Source organism: Microcaecilia unicolor, chromosome 1 (assembly GCF_901765095.1).
Source record: "Microcaecilia unicolor chromosome 1, aMicUni1.1, whole genome shotgun sequence".
NCBI lineage: Eukaryota > Metazoa > Chordata > Amphibia > Gymnophiona > Siphonopidae > Microcaecilia > Microcaecilia unicolor.
In genome coordinates this window covers 234,494,984-234,519,348 of record NC_044031.1, presented here as the reverse complement: position 1 = coordinate 234,519,348, position 24,365 = coordinate 234,494,984, and the positions used below count along the sequence as shown (strand labels likewise).

At 44.2% G+C, this 24,365-nt stretch overlaps 1 protein-coding gene across 1 annotated transcript in view; it reads right to left on the bottom strand.

Moving 5' to 3' along the window:
* LOC115471141 (dynein heavy chain 5, axonemal-like) overlaps positions 1-24,365 on the bottom strand; it is a 766,968-nt gene that overhangs the window by 638,050 nt on the left and 104,553 nt on the right. The window contains 6 exon segments of the mRNA XM_030204834.1: positions 515-677; positions 2,173-2,309; positions 5,538-5,656; positions 14,751-15,155; positions 15,249-15,329; positions 23,212-23,409. Of these exon segments, the coding sequence (XP_030060694.1) occupies positions 515-677; positions 2,173-2,309; positions 5,538-5,656; positions 14,751-15,155; positions 15,249-15,329; positions 23,212-23,409 (1,103 nt within the window).

Below are 24,365 nucleotides of genomic sequence, written 5' to 3'. Positions count from 1 at the left end.
AAATTTAAAATATTTAAGCAGTCAAGCACAAGAGAACAGTCACAGAAGGACAGAAGATGTTGAAGGGTGGTCAGTGTGATTAGGTGTAACTCTGGTTGGAGTAGTGGGAGAAGGTGATAGAAGAATAGAAATGGGTGAGGTAAAGTAATGAGTGGGTTGATAGGGAGGTTATATAAGACATGTCACTCTAGGGGTGGGTGGGTAGAGGGGTAGGGTGGGTGGAAGCAGGAGAAGGTATTCTCTGCAGCCTATCTGTGAGATGGAAAATGCTCTCTGAAGCTGCTGCTATAAGTTGTTAGTTTTCTCTCCCTGAAAGAGATCCAAGCCACACCCACGAAGTTCAAACTGTCAGTGGGGAGGGTGAGGGGAGGAAATGGCAGTGCTTGATGAAAAAGAGAGCTCAGTTTGATAGGAGATATACTATAGGATGTCATTCTGAGGCCAGGCTAAGTCTAAAGCAGGAGAAGGTATTCTCTGCAGCCTATCTGTGAGATGGAAAGATAACCAAACATACCTGTTCTGAAAATCCAGAAGTTCATTGTTAATTTTTTCAATATCCAAGTCAGTCCACAGTATGTCATAATATCCATTGATGCTATCAATAACTGAATTGTACAACCCATACAGCTTCTGAAGCAAAGCCAGCTCACGCTTTATCCTTTGAAGTTCAGGGTACTCTGTTTCAGGTATAAAAAGCAGTGACGTTAACACATTTCACAAATTAGGCTACTTCCCTTTTTCATTCATTAATGGTATACTAAGAGAGAGGGTAGTTATCAAGCTGAATTAGGGCACTAACCTGAGTTATTTGTCCCTTAACATATTTTAAAGGGCTCTAATTCTGATTCCAGTGCCCTAATGTAGCATTATTTAGGTTATACCATGGCACATAGTAATGCAATGTAAAACATGCAAATGCATGTAAAGCAGTTCTTTACTATGTAAATTCTATAACACAGCTTGTGGTGAACATTCTGTGCCCATTGCAAGCAACATTATAGCCAGTAAAACAACCCTATTTTACCATCCCAGGAGCATTGGGGCACAAAGCAGTAGTCCAAAGCTCCTGGGCCATATCTTAAGGGGGCCACACATAGCACTCTCGGGTTCCATACCACCTTTTTTCCTCAAGCCCAGGCTGCATCTTAAAGGGGCCACATATTGTATGGCACCTTTGAGGTGTTCCCAGCTCCTCCTAAGCACATAGCACTTCATAAGGTGCCCCAGTAGAAACTCCTCCTCAACCTGAACTCTCCCATTCTGAATCCCCCACATTAGGTGTCCGCCCAGAAGTCCCCCCCTTACTGGAGGACCCCCTCCTGCTAGGGGCCGCCCCACCCTCTTGAAGTGCTGAAAAAACCCAGACACTCGATGGAGTACTTCAGTCAAACCCAAGGGAAAAGCATTACAAATAATGCTACATCAAGAGAAAAGAAGGAATAAAATTGCAAGGTTGTCTAGGAGTGATTCTGGGAAAAAGGGAGAGTTAGAGCCCTGGTCATCAGCCACTGCTAGGCTTGAGGAGATGCATATAAAAGGCCAATACCCAATAGAAAGCAACAAGGAAAGAGATGCCTGGACAAAGAAACCTCAAGAGAACCATGCCATGCTGTTGCAGGGAAGCCAAAAGAGCTTAATACCAAGAACTCAGGCAAAATAAGAACATAAGAATAGCCATATTGGATCAGATCAATAATCTGTCTAGTCCAGTATCCTGCTTCCAATAGTGAACAATCCATCACAACTATCTGGCAGAATTCCAGATAGTAACAAGGATATTCATGAATAAGACATTTTCAGGGTAAAGAGAGAGAGAATCTATTGAAGTGGAGGGCACAGACACTTTCCTGTTCTATTTTTCTTTGAATGTTTTCTGGCTCCACTGGTCCTGGACTGTGTTCCCAAGGAGGTAAACATTTGGAAATCCAAGCTTTCAGGCCACCTGTTGTCCTTCTTAGAATACATTTACACCATTCTGTTACAGCAGGTTGATAGAAAATTGTGAAAATACATGGTACCCTTCAAACTCATATATGGCAAATTAATTTTGAAAAGATTGCATCCAAAAACATTGAATATAACTATATATCATAAACTAACATGTCTAGAAGACCATTGTTATTCAACACTATTAGGTTGTGTTTTTATGTGGCCTAATAATGGCACCATTACCTGTAACTGCAAGGCCAAACAGCTCTTCCCCACCAGAATATGTGATATATTTCCTCCATAGTTCATCAAATTTAACCTGGAAGACCTGTAACCTGTCACTTGCCTCTTGAGGGGGAATGCCTTCCACACCAGGACCCCTGCAACACATAATAACAATGCAGATGAAATATATGACAAAAATATCTTCATCTCAAGAACTTCTTTCTTCATACAGTCACACTATAGTGAATCCAAGTAGAAAAATCTGTAATAGCAGCTCTTATTAAACTCTATTACTGTCTTTTTGTATTATAGAACAAGTGGGAAAAGCATGCAGAGAACAGCCAATGGAATTCTTTCCAACCCTTCTGCATGCATACATATATGTGTCTGTCTCTACATATGTGCCTCTGTGCATGTGTGTGTAGGGGGGTAGATTTTATCTATATTTTCTCTGTGTATCACTGTATTTTGTCTACTTAATTGGGGGGGGGGGCAAGGAATAGGAAGGACATTAGCAATGGGGTAAAGGGGAACCAAATCAGCACCTAGATCATTTAAGAGGATACCACCCCACCATGTTCCCCCCCCCTCCAAATTATGTCTTTATGGATATATGATGTATTATAATTTTTATATTATTTCATGATGATTTCATGTTGTCTTTGATATTACCCACAAAACTTTTTCTTGGTATTGTATTTTCAAATTTATAAACAAAAGTTAAAAAAGAAAGCTATGAAGTTTATAATCTGCCTCTTTCTGAATATTGAAAGTGTTATATAACTAGTTACAACCCTTCTCTATTAAAGTTCTCCATTAGGTATCAGTCACTTCTATCTTCAACCAAAACAGCTTCGAAGATTTGTAAAAATATACAACAATCTGAACCCAGGTCATGCAATTATCTGCAGTTTGACTGGGAAAAGGAATTGGGTAATCCTAATGATATTACTGACTGGCAACAATTCTGGTCAAAAGCTACACTCCCCACTATGTCAGCATCTATCATACAATCTTCATATTTCATTGCTCATAGGGCATACTGGACACCTGCCAAAATAATTAAACTTTTATTGAACAACACCTCCTCTGTGCTCAGAACCTGGGGACTCACCTCACCTTCTTTTCCAATGCTCCAGTGTCCACATTTTGGACTGCAGTTGTGGACAGAAACTTACCCATATACCCTACAGCAGCGATGGCGAACCTATGGCACGCGTGCCAGAGAGGGCACGCAGAGCCCTCTCCTTTGGCACGCGCGCCGTCGGTCCGCTCTGCCCACTCTCCTTCCCTCCGAGTACCAGGCCGCCCGCCCTCACTCCCTCTTCCAAACCGCCGAAGCACCAGGCCGCCCGCCCGCCCTCCCTCCCCTCCCAGCACCTCCCAGTACCAGCGCTCGCCCTCCTCCTCCAAAATTGAAACGGCGTCGGCAGCTACAGCGAAACACAGTTTGGTCTTCGCTCGGCGCACCTTTGCTTCGCTTCTGTCTCTCAAGCTCTGGTCCCACCCATGGAATCTTCAGGGCTCAGATTTCTGGCTTTTAACTTATGCTGGCAGAGGGGAGGAGGGAAGGTCAGAGCAGCTTCAAGGTAATTAGCATGATGGAGATGTGACAAATTCAACACACAGATTCCTTTTCACTCTGATATCCTGCTTCAAAGTATCTTGTCAATTCTGCAAGACTCACTTTAAGCTAGTTTCATTTCTTAATCTTTCTTAGGCTTGGTTAAAAATGTTCACAGATTTGCTAATTCCCTTTGCTTGTTGTGCTTGAAATAAGATCACAAATACAAACAATTTATCTTTTGGGTCCCTGGTTTTGAACTGCTGCAGGGAAGGTTACTTAAAAAGACAACAGACTTAACTGCTCTGTGGAATGTGGTTAAAGAGGAAATGCTAGCACAATCTCTTAAATGCTGGTTTCAAACTTCTACAGGTAATCAACAGAAATAAAACAAAATAAAACATAAAAAAGAAGATAAGATGACACCTTTTTTTATTGGACATAACTTAATACATTTCTTGATTAGCTTTCGAAGGTTGCCCTTCTTCATCAGATCAGAAATAAGCAAATGTTGGTAGATGACAGTATATATAAGTGAAACATCAAAGCATTTCAGTGACAGTCTAACAGGATGGAGGTGGATAGGTGAGAGACAGGAAGAGTGGGTAACACAGGAAAGGGAACTAAAACTGGCTTACAAAAATGGCCACTACCGCATGGACTACAACAGGAAACAAAACAGGGCACACTCTGACCCAGTTAGCAGCGGGGAAAAGCACCATGGGAGTACAGCCCAGTACCCTACACCCACCACAATGCATTGCTAATGTGACTCTGCTGGGCACCTAACAAAAAAGGTGTCACATTCACCCGAGAACCACATCGCAACCAGGGAAAGGCTGTTGGAGGATACAACACATTCTGCTGTCATGGAGGTGGGTACGGCATTTGAGGCTGGCATACAGGCTGGCAAAAAAGGTTTTTAGTTTTATTTTTTTAGTATGGAAGGGGGTTGGTGACCACTGGGGGAGTATGGGGAGGTCATCCCCCATTCCTTCCAGTGGTCATCTGGCCAGTTGGGGCACCTTTTTGAGGCTTGGACATGAAAATAAAAGGACCAAGTAAACCCAGCGAAATACTGCTTAACGCTGCTTTTTTTTTTTCATTATCGGCGATAGCCGGCCATCTGGTAGCCATGCCCATGCCCGCCCATGTCCCGCCTTCGCTAATCTAACGACACGCCCCCTTGAACCTTCGCCGGCGAAGCAATGGGAAAGCGGCGATGCTGTCAAAAATGCCGCTTTCGATTATACCGATTTCGCCGCTTTTAAGAAATCGCTGGCCATCTCTCGATTTATGTCGGAAGATGGCCGGCGATCACTTTTGATTATAAGCTGGATAGTAACACAGTAGATGACAGCAGAAAAAGACCTGCACAGTCCATCCAGTCTGCCCAACATGATAACTCATATGTGCTACTTTATGTGTATACCTTACCTTGATTTGTATCTGCCATTTTCAGGGCACAGACTGTAGAAGTGTGCCCAGCACTAGCTCCGCCTCCCAACCACCAGCCCCGCCTCCCAACACCGACTCTGCCACCCAATCTCGGCTAAGCTTCTGAGGATCCATTCCTTCTGAACAGAATTCCTTTATGCTTATCCCACACATGTTTGAATTCCGTTACCGTTTTCATCTCCACCACCTCCTGCGGGAGGGCATTCCAAGTATCCACCACTCTCTCCATGAAAAAATATTTCCTGACATTTTTCTTGAGTCTGCCCCCCTTCAATCTCATTTCATGTCCTCTAGTTCTACCGCCTTCCCATCTACCTGCAAGAGTTACACTACAAAAACTATGTCATGGTGATATACTCACAGTTGGCCATAGTCCCTGTAAAAATCCACTGCATCAACCTGGAACTTTTTAACACCAGTCAACAAGTCTGTTTTCATGGTTGGCTGTACTTTAGATAGCAGGTTCTGGGTATGCACAACCTGAGCGATGAAAAACGATTCACATTAAAAAAATGTTAAAACACATATATAAATGAAGTATGGGAATATATATATATATCACCAGATCTAGCAAATGTAGGACAAAAAAGTGCAAAAGCTCTGCAAGGCAGTTGGCTTTCACAATTTTGAAATGGAACATCTTTTATCCTTGGATTTGATTTTCTTCAGCTTTGGATGATGGAAAAGCTGCACGGAAAAACATCAAGCAAGCAAATATATATGAAAGGTACTATTGGAAGTCTGCACAGATCTTAAATTTAACACTTCCAGACAAAAGTCCCAAAGTACTTTTTGCACTTTTGATTGCACAACATTTTCTGTGGCCTTTTCCCCCCTTGCATTACAGGAAATTAAAGAAGCTATTTTTGAAGGTTTTCAAGACATTTACACATGTAAAGAGCAGTATTATTTACATGTGTAAATATCCTTCACATATAATAAGCATCAATTGTAGAAAAGCCACTGCATACACTTATACATCTGGAATATGCACAGACTTGAAGGGGTTGTCTCCATAGCATGTTTTGGGCAAACCTTAGACGAAGCAGCATTGTGGTTAGAACAGTGGGCTAAGAATCAGAAAAGCTAGGGTTCAAATTCTTCTTCTGTCACTGACAATTCCTGGTAACCTCGGACAGGCCACAATCTCCCACTGTCTCACAGAAATATTCCAAGAGGGGATGGAAGTTGCCATGGCCCCTAGTCATGCCAACCTGAACAGGATGCTCAAGGATCACCTGGCACTAATGCCAGTGCTATTGCTATTTCTGGAGAGAGAGGGGGGTAGGGGAGGGGAGGGGGAGAAAGAGCCCCCAAAATGCAGAGTAAAAGAAAAAGATAGTGCAGGACCTTTTGCATATGCTCAAGATCCACATCCCCCCCCAACACCCCCCCCCCCCCCCAATGTCTGCATCACAGGGGGGAAAACACAGCAGGTGGGGCTGATCTTGCGCACAATCCACAGTCCCACCCTGCTTTTTATTTTTATTGCTGCCCCAAACCTGTGAGGATACAGCATGAAGGCAATAAGGGGAAAGAAGTGGAGGGGAAGGACAAGGGAAGCAAGGGGAAAATGCTGTACAACGGGGTGGGTGAGAACAGAATTAAGAGAGAGATCCTGGACAGGAGGAGTGGGAAGACAGTGAGGGGAGATGCTGAACATAGATGGGGGAGTAAGGCAAGGGGGAGATGCTGAACATCACTTTTCCCTCAAAAATATATGACTTCCACCAGCATTCCTACCATTGGGAGTAGTACAGTGATATCATGATTTCAATTGCAAAGAGTAGGTAAGCAAGTTCTGCAGGATTCATACCTGTTCCTTCCTGATTGAAGCTGTGATATTCCAGCACCATCCTCAATCGAAGGAACACGGGTGGAAGTCTTCTGCATACCTTACAGGGAACATTGCAGGACATGAGGCAGGATGAAGGTGGGGAGAGAAAGAGGGAGAGATGCTGGTATTTGGGGAAGAAATAAAAAGAGGGGACATGTTGGGCATGCAAGGGAAGAGATAAAGAGAGAGGAGATGGTAGGCACAGTGCGAGAAAGAGAAAGAATACTGGAAATTGGGGAGAGAGATAGAGATAAAGGGGAGATGCTAGGCATGGAGGGGAGTGGATGCTGGATGGATGAGTGAAGAAAGAAAAGATGCTGGAAAGATGAAGAAGAGAGAAAGGGGAGATTCTGGAACGACAGGGAGAAAACTGACATTCTGAACAGATGGGGGAGAAGGAGAAAGAAAGGAAAAATGCTGGGCATTCTGTAATTATGTTGGGGAGGCCATGGGGGATGAGTTGGCAAGTACATGAGTGAGAAGAGGATGCAAATAAAGCTGGGTAGATACTGTAAGTGGATAGCTGGAGATTGGGTGGGGATATGAGACAGAAGAAAGGAACTGAAGGTAGGAAGAGAATAAATAACATGGAAGGAACTGGGCTGGTCAGGGGATGAGAAGCAGAGGAAAGCAGATGGGACTGGGAAGAGTGAGTAGAGAAGGTGGAAATGGGGAGTCAGTGCAAGACAGAAGGAAATAAGAGGCTGGAGAAAGAGTGAGAGATGGGTAATAGGAGGACTGGGGAGATAGTCTTGGAAGGAGTTGAGAGAAGTAGGTGGACAGTTGATAGGTAGGTAAAAAGTTTTAAAAAATGGGAGACTGAAGACTGGAGGTTGAGAAGAAGGGGTGAAATTTGAGGGCCAATATTTAAAGGCACCTATCTGGTTAAGCACTGCTAACAGGATAAGTGCCAGCGAGCAGGTCATTCAGCAGCACTAACCACATTTTGACACTGAATATTCTGGCCATCTCGGTTCTATATAGATAGTGCCAGGGTGATCTCTGGGCAGAACCAGAGACTATCTGGCTAGTAGCCATACCCTAATTGGATAACAAACTGGATAAAGTCAGGAACAGCAAAAAGACTGTTGTGACTTTGTATGACTTGTTATCTGGTTAGCAGTCTGTATCACTGCTAACTGGATAACACTTCCAGGTCAGCACTGAAACCGGACATTCAGTGCCTGGTGGTATCAGCATACTGGCACTGAATATCTTTTTAAAAATATTTTAACAAGGTGACCAATGCAGTGGTGTAGCTAAGGGTGGGCCTGGGTGGGCACAGGTCCACCATCCATTCTTTGCTCAGGCCCACACAGTGGCGGCACCCCACATCAACATCTCTCCTCCTCCTCCGCATCCCGGCATCTGCCAGTCCATCACTGAACCCCGTCCCTCCTTGGTGTACCTCACAGCCGTCTCCAGTGCCTGCAGTGATTCAATTATTGCTGCCTGCGCCGGCCCTGCAGGCTTCTATTGGCCGAGTCCCGCCCTCAATTTCATCATTTACTGTCTGGCGGGACCCAGACGATGGACGCCTGCAGGGCCAGCATAGGCAGCAATAACTGAATCACTGCAGGCACAGGGGACGCCTGTAAGATACACCAGGAAGGGACCGCCGGGACACCGCAGAGGAAGAGAGATGTTGATGTGAGGTAGGTAAAAAAATCTATAATTTTTTTTATATCTCCTGGTGGGGGAGTGGAGTGCCATCCCATGGAATTTAGCTCTGGATCCATCCAAAATACTGGGTCTGGCTACGTCACTGGGCAGATGGTTTTATTAACTGCTGATCATTGGGGTTGAACATCAGACCCTTAGCTAAAAAGGGTGAGATCAATGTCAGAGACTGATGTAGGAAAGGTATGAAAGAAGATAGGAGGAGAGAGGACAAATGGCTAATGGATAGCAGACAACAGAAAACAAATTTCTTCCCGAGGGAAATTTTTCGAAACCTAATACAATCAATGGTCCTAAGCAATGGCATAGCTAGGGTAGTTGACACCCGGGGCCGGTCATTTTTTAACACCCCCCCCCCCCCCCAAAATCCAGTACTAGGCATACCGAGAATACAAAACACTCAGGACCTATATATAGAGCAATTATATCATACCATAAGCAGTAATTTGTACGAGTCACACAAGGAAAAGGAAAGCATCTTAAACACTACAGTGAGCACTAGAACATCAATTCACCTATTGTAAAACGAAAACAGACAGATTAGTACAGATCGTCGATCCTGCACAGTCAATGCCATGTCTTTTTCACAAACACAGATACACCTAATCCACTATAGAATAAGTAATCATAAACTTTCTATTTAGACAAAAATTAAACTGAACCCCCGATGCCAGACTCTGCATACAATGCAACACTACCACAGAAACAGAAAATGTCCCCTAGTACAGTGCAAAATATAAAGACAGCATATGTAAATTTGAAAAAACTAACAAATACCAACCACTTTACAAATTAACAAATAGAAATAAAACAAATACAGAAAATAAAATACCATTTTATTGGACTAATACATTTAGCTTCCAGAGGCCAAAATCTCCTTCCACAGGTCAATACAGTATAGTGCTGTTACAGTATCCTATCCTGACCTGAGGAAGGGGGTTTTGTTCTCTGAAAGTTAAGTCAAAATGTATTAAAATTAGTCCAATAAAAAGATTACCTTATTTACATGTTAAAGCAAAAAAGTAAAAATATCTATTTTATTTACAGTTTGTTGTCTCTGGTTTCTGCTTTCCTCATCTTCTTTTCACAGTCTTCCTTCCATCCAGCATCTGTCTTCGCTCTCTCTCTCTCTCTCTTTCTCTCTCTCTCTCTCTCTCTGCCCTCTCTAATGTCCCTTCCATCCACTGTCTGCCCTCTCTCTCTGCCCCTTCCATCCACTGTCTGCCCTCTATTTCTGCCCCTTCCATCCACCATCTGCCCCAGTCTGCCATCTCTCTCTCTCCCTTCCATCCACATCTGCCCTCTATCTCTGCCCCTTCCATCCACCATTTGCCCCAGTCTGCCCTCTTTCTCTCTCCCCCTTCCACCCACCATCTGCCCTTTCTCTCTGCCCCTTCAATCCGTCTGCCCTCCCTCTCCCATCCATCCAGGATCTCCCATCCATCCAGGGTCTGCCCTCCCTCACACTCCCCCCTTCCATCCAGGGTCTGTCCTTTTCAGCCCCCAGTTACAGCCCCCTTATTCCACCTGCCTCTAGTTCCAGCCCCAGCCCACATCTCCCACCTGCCCCCCTTTTCAGCCCCACTATCCCACCAGTCCCCAGCCCTTTTCTTCCATTAGTCCCGAGCTTCAGCCCCCAGCCATTTCTCCCTATCCCCTTTTCAGCCCCCAGTTCTAACCCCCTTCATCCACCACATGCCTTCCCCCCCTTTTCAGCCCCAGACTCATTCTCCCACCTGCCCCAGGCATGGACCCATTTTCCCTCTTGCCCCTTGTCAGACCCCAGTTCCAGCTTCAGACCCCTTCGCCCATCTGAGCACTTCCCTCTGAGCACCCCACCCCTCCCCAATCCCCTTCCCAATCCCCTTCTCCCCTCCGAGCACCCATCTGGGCTCCCCCACCCTCCCTCCCCAATCCCCTTTCCCCTCTGAGCTCCCCTCTGGGCTCCCCTCTGGGCTCCCCCACCAACCCCAATCCCCTTCTCCCCTCTGAGCTCCCCCACCCCTTCCCAATCCCCTTCTCCCCCCCCCCCCCCGAGCACCCCCACCCCTTCCTAATCTCCTTCTCCCCTCCGAGCACCCCTCTGGGCTCCCCCACCCTCCCCAATCCCCTTGTCCCCTCTGAACACCCCCACCCCTTCTCCCATCTGAGCACTCCCCTTCTCCCCTCTGAGCTCCCCCTCTCCCATATGCCCCCCCCCCCCGACCCGGTCCCGTCCCGTCCCCCCTCATGGAGAGCCAATAGAGCCCTCGTCTCCTGCCATCACCCTTCGTTTTTTTTAATCCATTGCAGCGACGCAGGCAGCGCTTCACGTCTGCCCTGCGTGTGCTGTGAAGAGAGAAAATCACCTCGCTGGAGTTGGGCCTTCCCTCGTTGTGTCCCGCCCTCGAGAAAATAGGAAGTTACCTCAGAAGAGGGTGGGACACAACAAGGGAAGGCCCGACGCCAGCGAGGTGATTTTCTCTCTTCACAGCACACGCAGGGCAGACGCGAAGCGCTGCCTGCGTCGCTGCAATGGATTTAAAAAAAAACGAATGGTGAAGGCAGGAGACAAGGGCTGTCCGGAGCACCCCCCCCACCCGCTGACACCCGGGGCGGACCGCCCCCACCGCCCCGCCCTTCCTACGCCACTGGTCCTAAGCCATGCAGACTACTGCAACAGAATCTATGTGGAATGTAAAGAACTCACACAAAAAAACTCCAGACTGTGCAAAACACAGCAGCCAGGCTATTTGGTAAAACACGATTTGATAATGCTAAACCCCTCCGAAAAAAGCTGCACTGGCTCCCAATCAAAGAACGGATCATCTCCAAAATCTGCACCCTGGTCCACAAATTATCTACGGCATAGTCCCAGGATACATGACAGACCTTATAGACCTACCAACCAGGAACAGAACCGGATCATCACGAACATACCAAAACCTCCACTACCTAAATTGCAAAGGACTCAAATACAAAACAACCCATGCATCTAGCTTCTCCTACATAAGCGCACAACTATGGAACCCAATCCCAAAAGCTGTGAAAACAATCCATGACCACCTAAACTTCAGGAAATCACTAAAAACCAACCTCTTCAAAAAGGTTTACTCCACCGATCCAACGTAAATCCCCACACCCGGCAACACAGCAAAACCAATGATCGTACTGGACAATATACAATCTTTCCTCCCTTCGACCTTCATGGTGTCTGAAACGGACCTACCTTAATCGACTACAACATAATCTTGTATTAGTTCTCAACCGGACTTGGCGAACGCCTTTACGGTATTGTGTAAGCCATATTGAGCCTGCAAATAGGTGGGAAAATGTGGGGTACAAATGTAATAAATAAATAATAAAAAATTAGGAGAAGACAGAGAGAAGAATGGGAAAAGAGAGACTGGGAGCAATACAAATGGAAAAATAGATTGCCCAGTCAAAGGTAAAATAACACATTTTATTTGAAAATTTTAAACAGGAATAAATCAGCTTTGGGAAATGTGCATCTCTGAAGTCTTTGTATTTTGCCCAATATAGCAGGAAATGCTTTTCTGTTTCTATTTCTCTAATGTTACTTTATATACAGAGTCTGGCTTCTTGAGGTTTCCACTTCAATTTTGGTCTACATATTTCTATATCTAATTTATGATCCTCTTGTTCTGTATTTGGTGGGGACCATCTGTGTTTAGCATGTGTATCGAGGGTGAGGAATTCTGTAGCAGTCCTGCTTGTTCTGTTTTCCCAGTTGCAGTTGTACTGGTGTTAACAATCTGATGTAATATTTGCAGTGTTTTTTTTCATAGGTACAGTTGATGTTGTTTGAGTCCTAGTAGCGCTGTTATGCTATGGCAAGTTTGCTATATACTCTGATTTGTTCTTTTTGTAAGGTTTTATATTACTTGAAACTGGAGGGCAGTTGTGCAGCTGTTACTGAGGTGACATCAAAGTTTAATATTAAATTTGTGGCAGGTAATCTTACAACAGATTGTGTAGTTTAAAAGGGGAAAGTGACATCTATTTTATAAAAATGCATTAGCACCAATGCAAATTTTTAGAATACTAGGGATAAACTGGCAGAAACCATGGTTATACTGAAGCAACTACTACCACTTATCATTCCTATAGCACTACTAGACATACGCAGTGCTGTTCACATTATATGGAGGTACTTTCTCTGTCCCTAAAGGGCTCATAATCTAAGGTGTTTTTTGTACCTGGGGCAATGAAGACTTTAGGGGCCCTTTTACCAAGCTGCGGTAAAAGGTGACCCGCAGTGGCATTGGTGCGTGGGATTGCAGCGGGCAGAGGCCACTATTTACCACAGCGGGTAAAAGGTTTTTTTTAAAGGAGGCAGTAAATGGCCATATAGTACTTTAAAAAATTGCCATAAGGCTATTTACTGCTGAAGCCCTTACTGCCTCCTATTTAGGGTGGTGAGAGCTCCAGCGGTAATCAAGCAGTGCACGGTGCTGCCTGATTACTGCCAGGCAGGCCCATGCCCTGCCCACTGGTGCAAGAAAATAAAAAGTATTTTCTAGTGCCAGAAATGGTGCATGGCAGACCCAGAACTACTGTCAGGCCCCTGGGATAGCCTGGAAGTAGGCCAATTTGCCTCATGCAAATCCAGCAATAATCCTATTGCCTCTTCATAAAAAGGTCCCTTAGTGACTTGTCCAAGGTCACAAGGAACTGAAGCAGGAATCAAACCCAGTTCCCCAGCTCAATACACTAACCATTAGGCTACATAAAACCTGTACAATCAGATGTATTTTATAAAGAACATGTGTAATTTATTACTCTAACCATGCTCCACCCAAGAAAATGCCTATGTGTGCGTCACATAAACATATGCACTGTTTTGTCATTGTGCATACTTTTACACAAGCAAGATGTGGGGCAATTTTATATAAGCCCTTTAATACTTTAAGACTGTGATGTCCAATTAGGTTTTAACAGAATCATTATTGAAGGGGGAAGGGTTAAGATTATTGTTTTAATAATCAAAATCTTAGATGGGAGCTCTATGAGTCTGGGCCCTGACTCTTTTACGGACCTATTAATACCTCTACTCAATGCTTATGAGCACATCACCTTTCTTTTCTCTGGAATCTCTGTAGTTCTCTCCTCACACTCTGCTGTCTCGTCCCAGCTGGCAGCAAGAGTGGAGCCAGTGGCATGGTAGGCCAGGTGCTCCTTTAACAATTTTCCTGATGCCAGAGTTTCTCCCAGTATGCAATAGAAATCTGCAGAGCATCAGGCAGGTAAAACAGCTTATGTGAACTGTTAATTGTGTGGGCAGGACGGCAGGGAGCCAAAGGTGATGTGTGGAGGGGACAGAGTGCTGAGACTCACAGTATGCCACTATGGTCTCAGGTACCCTCTCAGATTGTAAGTTTCTTTGGGCAAGGATATACTGCATCTTAATATTTATCACCACTATAAGGCACTGTATACATCCAGTGGTGTTAATACAAATTATAAGTAGTTCCTATTTTGCAATGGAAATATACTGTATGTCTACCTCAAAAATTTCAAACACTGAAATTTACACCTGCTCCAAGACAGACATAACTGTCAGCTAACTCATTTGGACATGCCATTTGGTAGAGTGATTAAGGAGGCAATTGTGGTTACCTCTGTGGCATTTAAAGCCACCTTGCAGCTTGGCTCCCTAACACTTTCCGACAGACGTGCAGTTTTGTAAAATGCCAGAATATAAATGAATGTGTAGGTAACAAAATTTGCCACTAACACATTTAAGTACTGGCATTCACATATGAAGAGCCCCAAAGGATACCACTCCTTTTTTGAAGATGTTTGTAAAACAGATATATATGCCACTAAAGTCTATTTCTCACAGCTTTATTGGTGGTTTACAAAAGGTTTTGTGTTCCAAAAGCCTTTAATAAAATAATTGGCAAATTGTGAGCTTCTCACAGGCTTGCCTTTTTTTTTTTTTTTTTTTGCTTTACTTTGACAAATCTGGCCTGAGAGAGATCAGATTTAGTAAGTATTTTAGTATATTGGTTCTGCACAAAATAATTGACAAAAATGTTTTAAAAGCTTTCTTACCTGCGCATTCAGATTTTTCCATGCATACGCTAATCCATCAACTCTTTCTGCATTGCCATCTTGAAACAGCAACTCATATTTATTAAGAAGGGTGTAAGATTCCTCTATTGGCCCGATTGTCATGTCAATTTTAATTTCAGCATCTCTGATTTCCCTCAGTGCTTCCATGGCTCCTCGAACATCATCAAGATCATCAATTGGTCGGTTCAGACGCTTGCTGAGATTTTCAATGAAGGTATAAATTTCATCCATGTCTGCAGCGGCTTTTTTGTTTAGTGCTGACCCGAACACTCGCTGCCACAGGCGACACTCCTGAACAAGAGCCATTTTCAGTGGCTGTGTGGAAAAGTCCACTGCTCCCACTATGCAGTGGCTCGGCAGGTCGTTGATTTCTGTTTCCAGTTGCTACGAATCAAGCACAGTACAATTACTGTTACTTTTTGCAAAGCCTTTGCTCATGTGCATTAGAACTTAAGCCTTTTAATTTTAAATACTTACAGAAAAATAATTCAGTTGAAGTTGAAATTCAGACATGACTGGATTAGTGTCCAGAAATTCCTTAACTTTTTCCTCTACATCCTTAAAACAAGAAAGATTTAAAAAATCAATACAAAATTATTCTGCAGTAACCAGCTAATTTTATTGACTTCTAATGCCTTGCCCTGAGACTGTTTCTTTCCTTAAATTCATTAATGTGAGGAGCTATTTGGATATAGTGAATCATGTGAAGAGCTCCTAATAAATTTGAGCGGTATAAATAACTAATATTTCTTTCTTTTTATTTATTTGTTACATTTGTATCCTACATTTCCCCACCTCTTTGCAGACTCAATGTGGCTTACATATTACCATTAATGGCGTTAGCTGATTCCGGTCTGAAACAAATACAAGGTATGAATTAATACAAGGTGATATTGTGGTAGATAAGGTACATGTATGGTGGGTACAATTGGGGGGGACTTAGAGAGGGAGAAGGGGAGGAAGAGTCAGGTAATGTCCATTACGGTCTTTGGTTACATTGTGTCGCAGGTGTCCAGGTATTTTTATGTTGGGTCGGTGGGGTATGCTCTTCTGAACAGGTCTGTCTTTAGTGCTTTCCGGAAATTAGGTGATCGAGCGTAGTTTTTACTGATTTTGGCAGTGCGTTCCATAGTTGTGCGCTTAAGTAGGAAAAGCTGGATGCATAGGTGGATTTGTATTTGAGTCCTACAACTCCCAGAATGCCTGGGGCCTTTGAGAATTGAAAGGACCCACCGGCTGGGCCCCAAGCAAGCAGGAGCCACTAAACCACGGGTGGTCATTTTGCAGCTGTTGAACTATGCTCACAAGCAAGAAGTGTTACAGACAACTAGATCTGGAAAGCAATTAACATATGAAGGAGTACAGATCCGTTGTTTTCAGGATTACTCGGCCAGGGTGGCAGCGAAGCGTCACACTTTCTCTGCGGTGTGCTCTACGTTGTTCACCATGAAAATCAGATTTCCTTTGCAATATCCAGCACGGCTGAAAGTTACACACAATGGAGTTACAAAGTTTTATGATTCAGCAGAAGCAGCCCAGGAGTTTTTGGCGCGCCTGGAGGGAATGGAGTCTGGAGATCGTTAATTGAAGACTGGCTTTGCAATCATATATTGGATACCTTGGCAGAGTAAGGCTCATGCAGCGTTTTCAGCGATGGACCTGCTTTTGGATGCCATGCAGATGAGTGGCTAGGCTCCCGGAGACCCGCAAACCTGAAACACGAGTCTGCAGTAATAACTATTAGAGATCTACCAGACCATCCGGGTTTGTGGACTGGTTTTGGGGGATTGAGCTAGACAAGGGGTGGGAAGCGATGGACAGAATAAGTGAAAATGAGGTTTGTTTGTTTTTTTTACTTTTACCTCGGAGCGTGGGACAGTGTGTGTCCATTTGGCTGTGCTGGAATGGATGAGCTAAGGTGGAAGGGGGGTGACGATTGGAGAGATGTTAGACGTGATGGTTCCAATGTGAGGAACTTTGCTTCATGGGATGGGGAGGATAGGGGGGAGGCGGGGTAGGGGGGAGGATAGGTAAATTCGAGGGGGGGAGGGTAGTAAGAATAATGTCTTGTGGTCAGTTTCCAGAATACGGGGGAAATGGAGTAAGGATGTGTAGTCATAAACAGGAGGGACAATGGCTGGGGCGTCCCTTCTGGCTCCAATGTGTTTCAATTATGTGTATAGTCTGGTTTTGGACCTCTAGGGAATGGTAAGGATTGTATCTTGGAATGTTGGGGGAATTAACTCGCCCATAAAGCGGTGAAAGATTTTGCAACACCTACGTAGGCAAAAAGTGGATATAGCATTATTGCAGGAGACACATTTAAATCAAATAGAGCAAGCCAAATTCAAATCATGGTAAGTGGGAGAATGTGTGGCGGCCCATGCGCAGGGGAAGAGGGGGGGGTGTGGCGATTTTGTTCAGGAAGGGACTGGCCGTGGCTGTTACTCCCCTCTTCGTAGACTTTGCGGCGAGATACGGCGAGAAGCGGTGGTTTATCGGCAGAAGGTGCTTATCTGTAACTTATATGCTCCCAACAGCTATGACCGAAGCTTTTATCAAAGCATAAATAATTTCCTACTTCAACAGCCGCATGTAGCTTTGGTGGTGGGCCGGGATTTTAACACAGTTTGGGACCCCCTCCTTGACAGGTCATCACCTGGGAATGCATCTTCCTATCAGCTCAATAAGAGCTTGTTGCAGATGAGTCAATTGCTTGATCTGGTAGATGTGTGGCGCTTGTTGCATCCCTCTGAAAAAGATTATACCCATCTATCACGGGCACACTCAACACAGTCGCATAGAGACTACTTATTGGTAACCCAACAGATGTTTGGAGGGGTTACAAGGGTAGAAATAGGGCCTTATACCATTTCAGACCACGCATGGGTGGCGATAGATTGGCTGTTGAAGTCGTCTGATAACAAATGTAAACGGTGGATGTTTCCGCTCGAACTATACAGGGACCCGATACTTAAGGGGCGCCTGCGCAGTTGCTGGGAATCATATGCATCGCATAATAAAGAGCATCAAACTGACCCCATTTTGTTTTGGGAAGCAGCGAAGGCTGTGCTTAGAGGGGAAATCATAACTCATGCTCATTTTGTTAAGGCCTCACGTGATAGGGAGATTTTGAAGTTAAGCAAACAGCTCTGTCAGGCATGACAATACTTTGGTAGGACTCAAGAGGAGAGACATAAACAGCAGGTGCTAGAGCTGCAGGAAGCTTTGAATGAGCTCCTGCATCGGAGGGCGCTCAAGTCCCAAACTTATTACCGTTATACAGTGGGGGAAATAAGTATTTGATCCCTTGCTGATTTTGTAAGTTTGCCCACTGACAAAGACATGAGCAGCCCATAATTGAAGGGTAGGTTATTGGTAACAGTGAGAGATAGCACATCACAAATTAAATCCGGAAAATCACATTGTGGAAAGTATATGAATTTATTTGCATTCTGCAGAGGGAAATAAGTATTTGATCCCCCACCAACCAGTAAGAGATCTGGCCCCTACAGACCAGGTAGATGCTCCAAATCAACTCGTTACCTGCATGACAGACAGCTGTCGGCAATGGTCACCTGTATGAAAGACACCTGTCCACAGACTCAGTGAATCAGTCAGACTCTAACCTCTACAAAATGGCCAAGAGCAAGGAGCTGTCTAAGGATGTCAGGGACAAGATCATACACCTGCACAAGGCTGGAATGGGCTACAAAACCATCAGTAAGACGCTGGGCGAGAAGGAGACAACTGTTGGTGCCATAGTAAGAAAATGGAAGAAGTACAAAATGACTGTCAATCGACAAAGATCTGGGGCTCCACGCAAAATCTCACCTCGTGGGGTATCCTTGATCATGAGGAAGGTTAGAAATCAGCCTACAACTACAAGGGGGGAACTTGTCAATGATCTCAAGGCAGCTGGGACCACTGTCACCACGAAAACCATTGGTAACACATTACGACATAACGGATTGCAATCCTGCAGTGCCCGCAAGGTCCCCCTGCTCCGGAAGGCACATGTGACGGCCCGTCTGAAGTTTGCCAGTGAACACCTGGATGATGCCGAGAGTGATTGGGAGAAGGTGCTGTGGTCAGATGAGACAAAAATTGAGCTCTTTGGCATGAACTCAACTCGCCGTGTTTGGAGGAAGAGAAATGCTGCCTATGACCCAAAGAACACCGTCCCCACTGTCAAGCATGGAGGTGGAAATGTTATGTTTTGGGGGTGTTTCTCTGCTAAGGGCACAGGACTACTTCACCGCATCAATGGGAGAATGGATGGGGCCATGTACCGTACAATTCTGAGTGACAACCTCCTTCCCTCCGCCAGGGCCTTAAAAATGGGTCGTGGCTGGGTCTTCCAGCACGACAATGACCCAAAACATACAGCCAAGGCAACAAAGGAGTGGCTCAGGAAGAAGCACATTAGGGTCATGGAGTGGCCTAGCCAGTCACCAGACCTTAATCCCATTGAAAACTTATGGAGGGAGCTGAAGATGCGAGTTGCCAAGCGACAGCCCAGAACTCTTAATGATTTAGAGATGATCTGTAAAGAGGAGTGGACCAAAATTCCTCCTGACATGTGTGCAAACCTCATCATCAACTACAGAAGACGTCTGACCGCTGTGCTTGCCAACAAGGGTTTTGCCACCAAGTATTAGGTCTTGTTTGCCAGAGGGATTAAATACTTATTTCCCTCTGCAGAATGCAAATAAATTCATATACTTTCCACAATGTGATTTTCCGGATTTAATTTGTGATGTGCTATCTCTCACTGTTACCAATAACCTACCCTTCAATTATGGGCTGCTCATGTCTTTGTCAGTGGGCAAACTTACAAAATCAGCAAGGGATCAAATACTTATTTCCCCCACTGTATGTTACATAAAAACGGGAACAAGGCGCGCAGATTGATGGCACAGCTGGTCCGCCCGTGGGGAGCTCCCCGGAAAATCCTCATTGTTAGACAAGATGGAGGAGGCTGTACCAATTCGGATGAGGCAGTTTGTGCCACCTTTCAGGCTTTTTATAGAGATCTCTGTGCTCTGCCATTAGAGACAGGACTCCCAAGTCAGCTATATCTAGAAAACCTCGATCTACCTAGGATTACACAATCAGATTTGGACCGCCTTAACGAACCTATAAAGGATGAGGAGGTGTCTTTAGTGATAGCTCATAGCCCGCTGTTGAAGGCGCCAGGACCTGACAGTTTTACAAATTGCTTGGTGCAGGTATTATACCTGATCTTATCGCTTATTTGAATAAAGAGGATAAAGCACTACCTTCAACACTAAATAGGGCACAAATCATTGTCTTACTTAAACCGGGGAAAGATCCCTCAGAGCCAGCCTCATACCGATCTGTCTCCCTTTTGAATTATGATGCGAAATTGCTGGCAAAGGTACTAGCTAATAGATTAGCGCAATTGTTGCTGCGTTTGATTCATGACTCCCAGGTTGGGTTTGTAGGAGGTAGATCGGTGGCGAAGAACCTCCGGAAGATTTTGGCTACTCTGGAGTATGACTGCCATGGTGGGCTGCCGTCGTTGTTAGTAAGTTTTGACGCGGAAAAAGCCTTTGACAGGGTACACTGGGATTTTCTTTTTCCCACCTTGGAGTCCTATGGATTCGCGGGCCGATTTGTTGCAGCAATTCAGGCCTTATATTCGAATCCCAGCACCACAATTTTAGTTAACGGGGTAGAGTCAGAAAGCTTTCCCATTTTGAGGGGTACGAGGCAGGGTTGCCCCCTTTCACCTCTTCTTTTTGTTTTGGCACTATATCCTCATTAGAGATGTTGTGGGGAATCCCCTGATTAGAGGGATACAGATAGGTTCCCAGGTCTTTAAGGTCGCAGTGTTTGCTGACGATTTATTGGTACACCTTATGAACCCGAAAGAATCTTTGGAGACACATTTGGAAGCTTTCCGTGAATATTTATTTATTTGTTGCATTTGTACCCCACATTTCCCACCTATTTGCAAGCTCAATGTGGCTTACATAATACGGAGACTATGTGGGATTTCGTATCAATTTAGCTAAATCTGAGGCACTGGCCTCGCCGGTGGTCTCCAGTAATGTTTGGTGCCCAGATTTTCCCTTGCGATGGGCAAATAACTCCTTCAAATACCTGGGAATTTGGCTCACAATGAAACCCTCATCCTTGTATCGTCTTAAATTGTCGGCTCTTGTAGAGGATACAAAAAAACAACTGGATTGCTGGATGGGTCTCCCCATGACGTTGATGGGCAGGGTAAACGTAATAAAAATGGTTGTATTCCCTAGGTGGCTGTATGTTTTGCAGACGTTGCCTCTCCGACTTCTGAAGAAAGATTTGAAGATTGTGAATAGACTTTTTAGAGATAATGAACGGCAATTGGAACCAAGGGGGGTTGGGGTTCCCCAATTTGCTTCTTTACAATCAGGCATGTCTTCTCCGCCACCTGGGAGATTGGTTCAGTCAGACACAGAAATATACTCCTATCAATCTAGAACAGGAGTATGTCGCCCCTTATAATTTTTTTTTCGTTTTTACATCTTGTGCCAGGTCAGTTGTCTCAACAATTAAAAGGGAACCTGCTGCTCTGACCTTTGCGGGAAGTGTGGCAGGGGTTGGTGCGGAAGATGGGGGAGAATCCAAGCGTAATGGATCAAATAACTATTAGAGGCAACCCCGCTTTTGAGGCTGTAATGGATAATCCAACCTTTCTCGTATGAGACAGAAAAGGTCTTTTCACTTTAGAACACTTATTAAATGAAGAGGGCGAACTGTCCTCTTTCGATGCTATACAGGAGAAAGTAGGTCCTACATGGGGAAATCGCTTTGCATATGCACAAGTGAAGCACTATATAAATTCTTTAGATAACCCCGCACTGGGCTTACATTTGGGAGAGCAGATTTGAGATTTCTTTCATGATACTCCGGAGGAACAGCCTTTGATTTCTGGGCTTCACAGGTCTGTGGTCCGACGGGGTTCTAGTAGAGACTATGCACTCCTTCACGGTAGATGGGAAGAGGATTTTGGGATCTCTCTGGTGACCTGGGACTTGACAGTAACACTGAAAGGTATCCGAGTGCTTGTAACAGATGAGAGATTGCGAGAATGTGGATATCGGGTGATTTTGTGGGGCTATACGATCAAAACTCAGCTGGCACATATAGGGGGGGAGGGGGGGTTTGAAGATTCAGCATGCTCTAAGTGTGGAAGTGTTCCTTATTCATTTTATCACACAATCTGGGCATGTCCAGAGGTGCAGACGTTTTGGATACAGGTCGGAAGCTTTTTGGCTAGGCTGTTGGAGGCACAGTTCGGGGGACGGAGGGGCAGTTTTTGTTAGATCAACCTGGGGTTTTTGCTCCCTTGGGCTACCAGCATAGTTTGTTATGTCAAAAATTGAGTTTGGTGGCTCGGAAGTGCATTTTACAATATTGGACGTCATCTGAGCCCCCAGTTTATTGGCACTGGCAGAATCAGATACATATCTTGGTGGCCTGGGAAGCCAGGGAAGTGAGGGAAGTGAGGGAAGTGAGGGACTCCCCCAAATGTAGGAAGATTTTTACTCAAATTTGGCTACCTTATCTGCAGATCCTTAGCCCAAAAGGTCACAGCCTGCTGGTCAATCCATAATTAGGGAAAGATGGGCCCAAGAGTGAGTGAATCTTTAACCCCTGCACACGCGCATGGAGGGAGGAGGGAATAGGTGGAGGTCTATGCTTTACCATCCCCTGAGGATTTTGATTGAATCTGGAAGCTGTTAGGAATGTTCTAGACGGGTGGGGGTTCAGGAGGGGTAGTGGGGGAGGGGGGGTAGTGGGGGGGGGGGAAGATTCGGCGGGGCTGTTGATAGTTGGAGTTGACCTTGGGCTATGGAGACCAGTGAGCCCGGGAGGTGGGAGATGCATTATTGTAGTTGGACAGTTGTTTGTTTTAGATCCTTCATTTAGAGGGCAATAGGCATTGGCAGTTGTTATTGTTGAATAACTCCAATGAGTGTTTGTATAATTGGAAAGGGGTGGTTTGGGACGAACACATCTTTTCAGCAGGTAATTTAATGGATCATTGTTTATTGAGACACCTAGTGTGAATCTGGGGTTAGGCTGGGCTGGGTAGGGGGGTTGGAGAGGAATGCTCTGCTTTTGAATGCTGACAAGTGCTATGTTGAATCTATGTTCTGTTTCGCAGCATTTTGGCTTCGGCTTTTGCTGATTTTCAAAGTGGGGGTGGGGTGGGGGGATTAAGAAGGTAAAAGTTTGTTGATGACTTATGGTAAGCTGTCCTTTGTGAACATATTGCCATTTGGAAATTTTTGACATTTATTACGGTGAATTTGTTATTTGGTTTTGTCATCAATAAAAAATGTTGAAATATAAACAATAATAATTAATAACAGAGTTAGTTCCATTTCTGGCATTTGGTGCCAGGTGCCTTTGTAACTCTAACCTGGTTCCAGATGCTGGCAAATTTTGCAAAGCCACTTAAAACATCTGCTGCATCCACTTTCAATGACAAAACCATGGAACTGAGCTGGATTAGGACTTTGTTCACATCCTTGTGTTCACCGATTTGTTTATCCAAGGGTTTTAGCACCACCATTTTGGTGATTTCATCACCCAAGTCTCTAGCAGCATTCTGCTCCATCTAAAAATACGGGAAAACTTCAGAATTACACAAGAATGCAAAGTATTTTGGAACAAATACAAAAAGATATTGATTTTCTTCCCTCTATTTCACCTTGAAACTGTAAAATACTAAATCCTGCTGAGATATAACTGTCATGCAACTTGCAACTTCCAAACACATACAGGCAGCCAATTATCTAATTGATTCTGTACTAATTAAACTAGGAATATATGCAGGCAAAAAAAATCAGTTTGTTTTTATGTTTGCCTAAATTTTCCCTGATTTTCAAGTGTTTTTGCCAGTATTGGTTCACACATTCAATTTAAAAACTATTTTGAAACAAATGCAATCACATTTGAAAATGCACTAATTGATGTGGAGCAGCATTTTAGAAAGGACATTCATTTATTTTAGAACAGGATCTGCAGGCATACAGCCTCTTCTTTTCTTTTTCTTTTGTTTAACTCTTTTTATTAAATTTTGAAAATATAAACATCATAATCAGAGATAAACAATATTTCCCAACAATAGAAATGTTGCATCAATATCAAAATTAAGTCTCTCAAATAACAGAATTTCAAACATAGGCAATAGTTAGGAACAGTTATTGCATATGTAGCACATGTAAAAGGATATACATATGTTAGATTGATAGATAATCTCTGAAACACTTGTAATGAATATAACTTCCCAACCCTCCCAAAATCCTATTACTTCATTCTTCATAATTACGTACAAAATAAATGCTACAATCATAAAAATTGAACAGTTGATGTTTCTAAACAAAGTCAGATCATCTAACTCTAATTTCCCCAGGTATTTCTCATATGGTAACCATACAGAGACTGATGTGAGTTTTTCCATTAGATAAATTTCAGAGAGCTTGGACAACTATTCTTCAATAGAAGGTAGTGAGTTACTTTTCTATCTTTTTTATTCAATCTGTTTCTTAGTCCTTTAGCTTTGTTGATTCA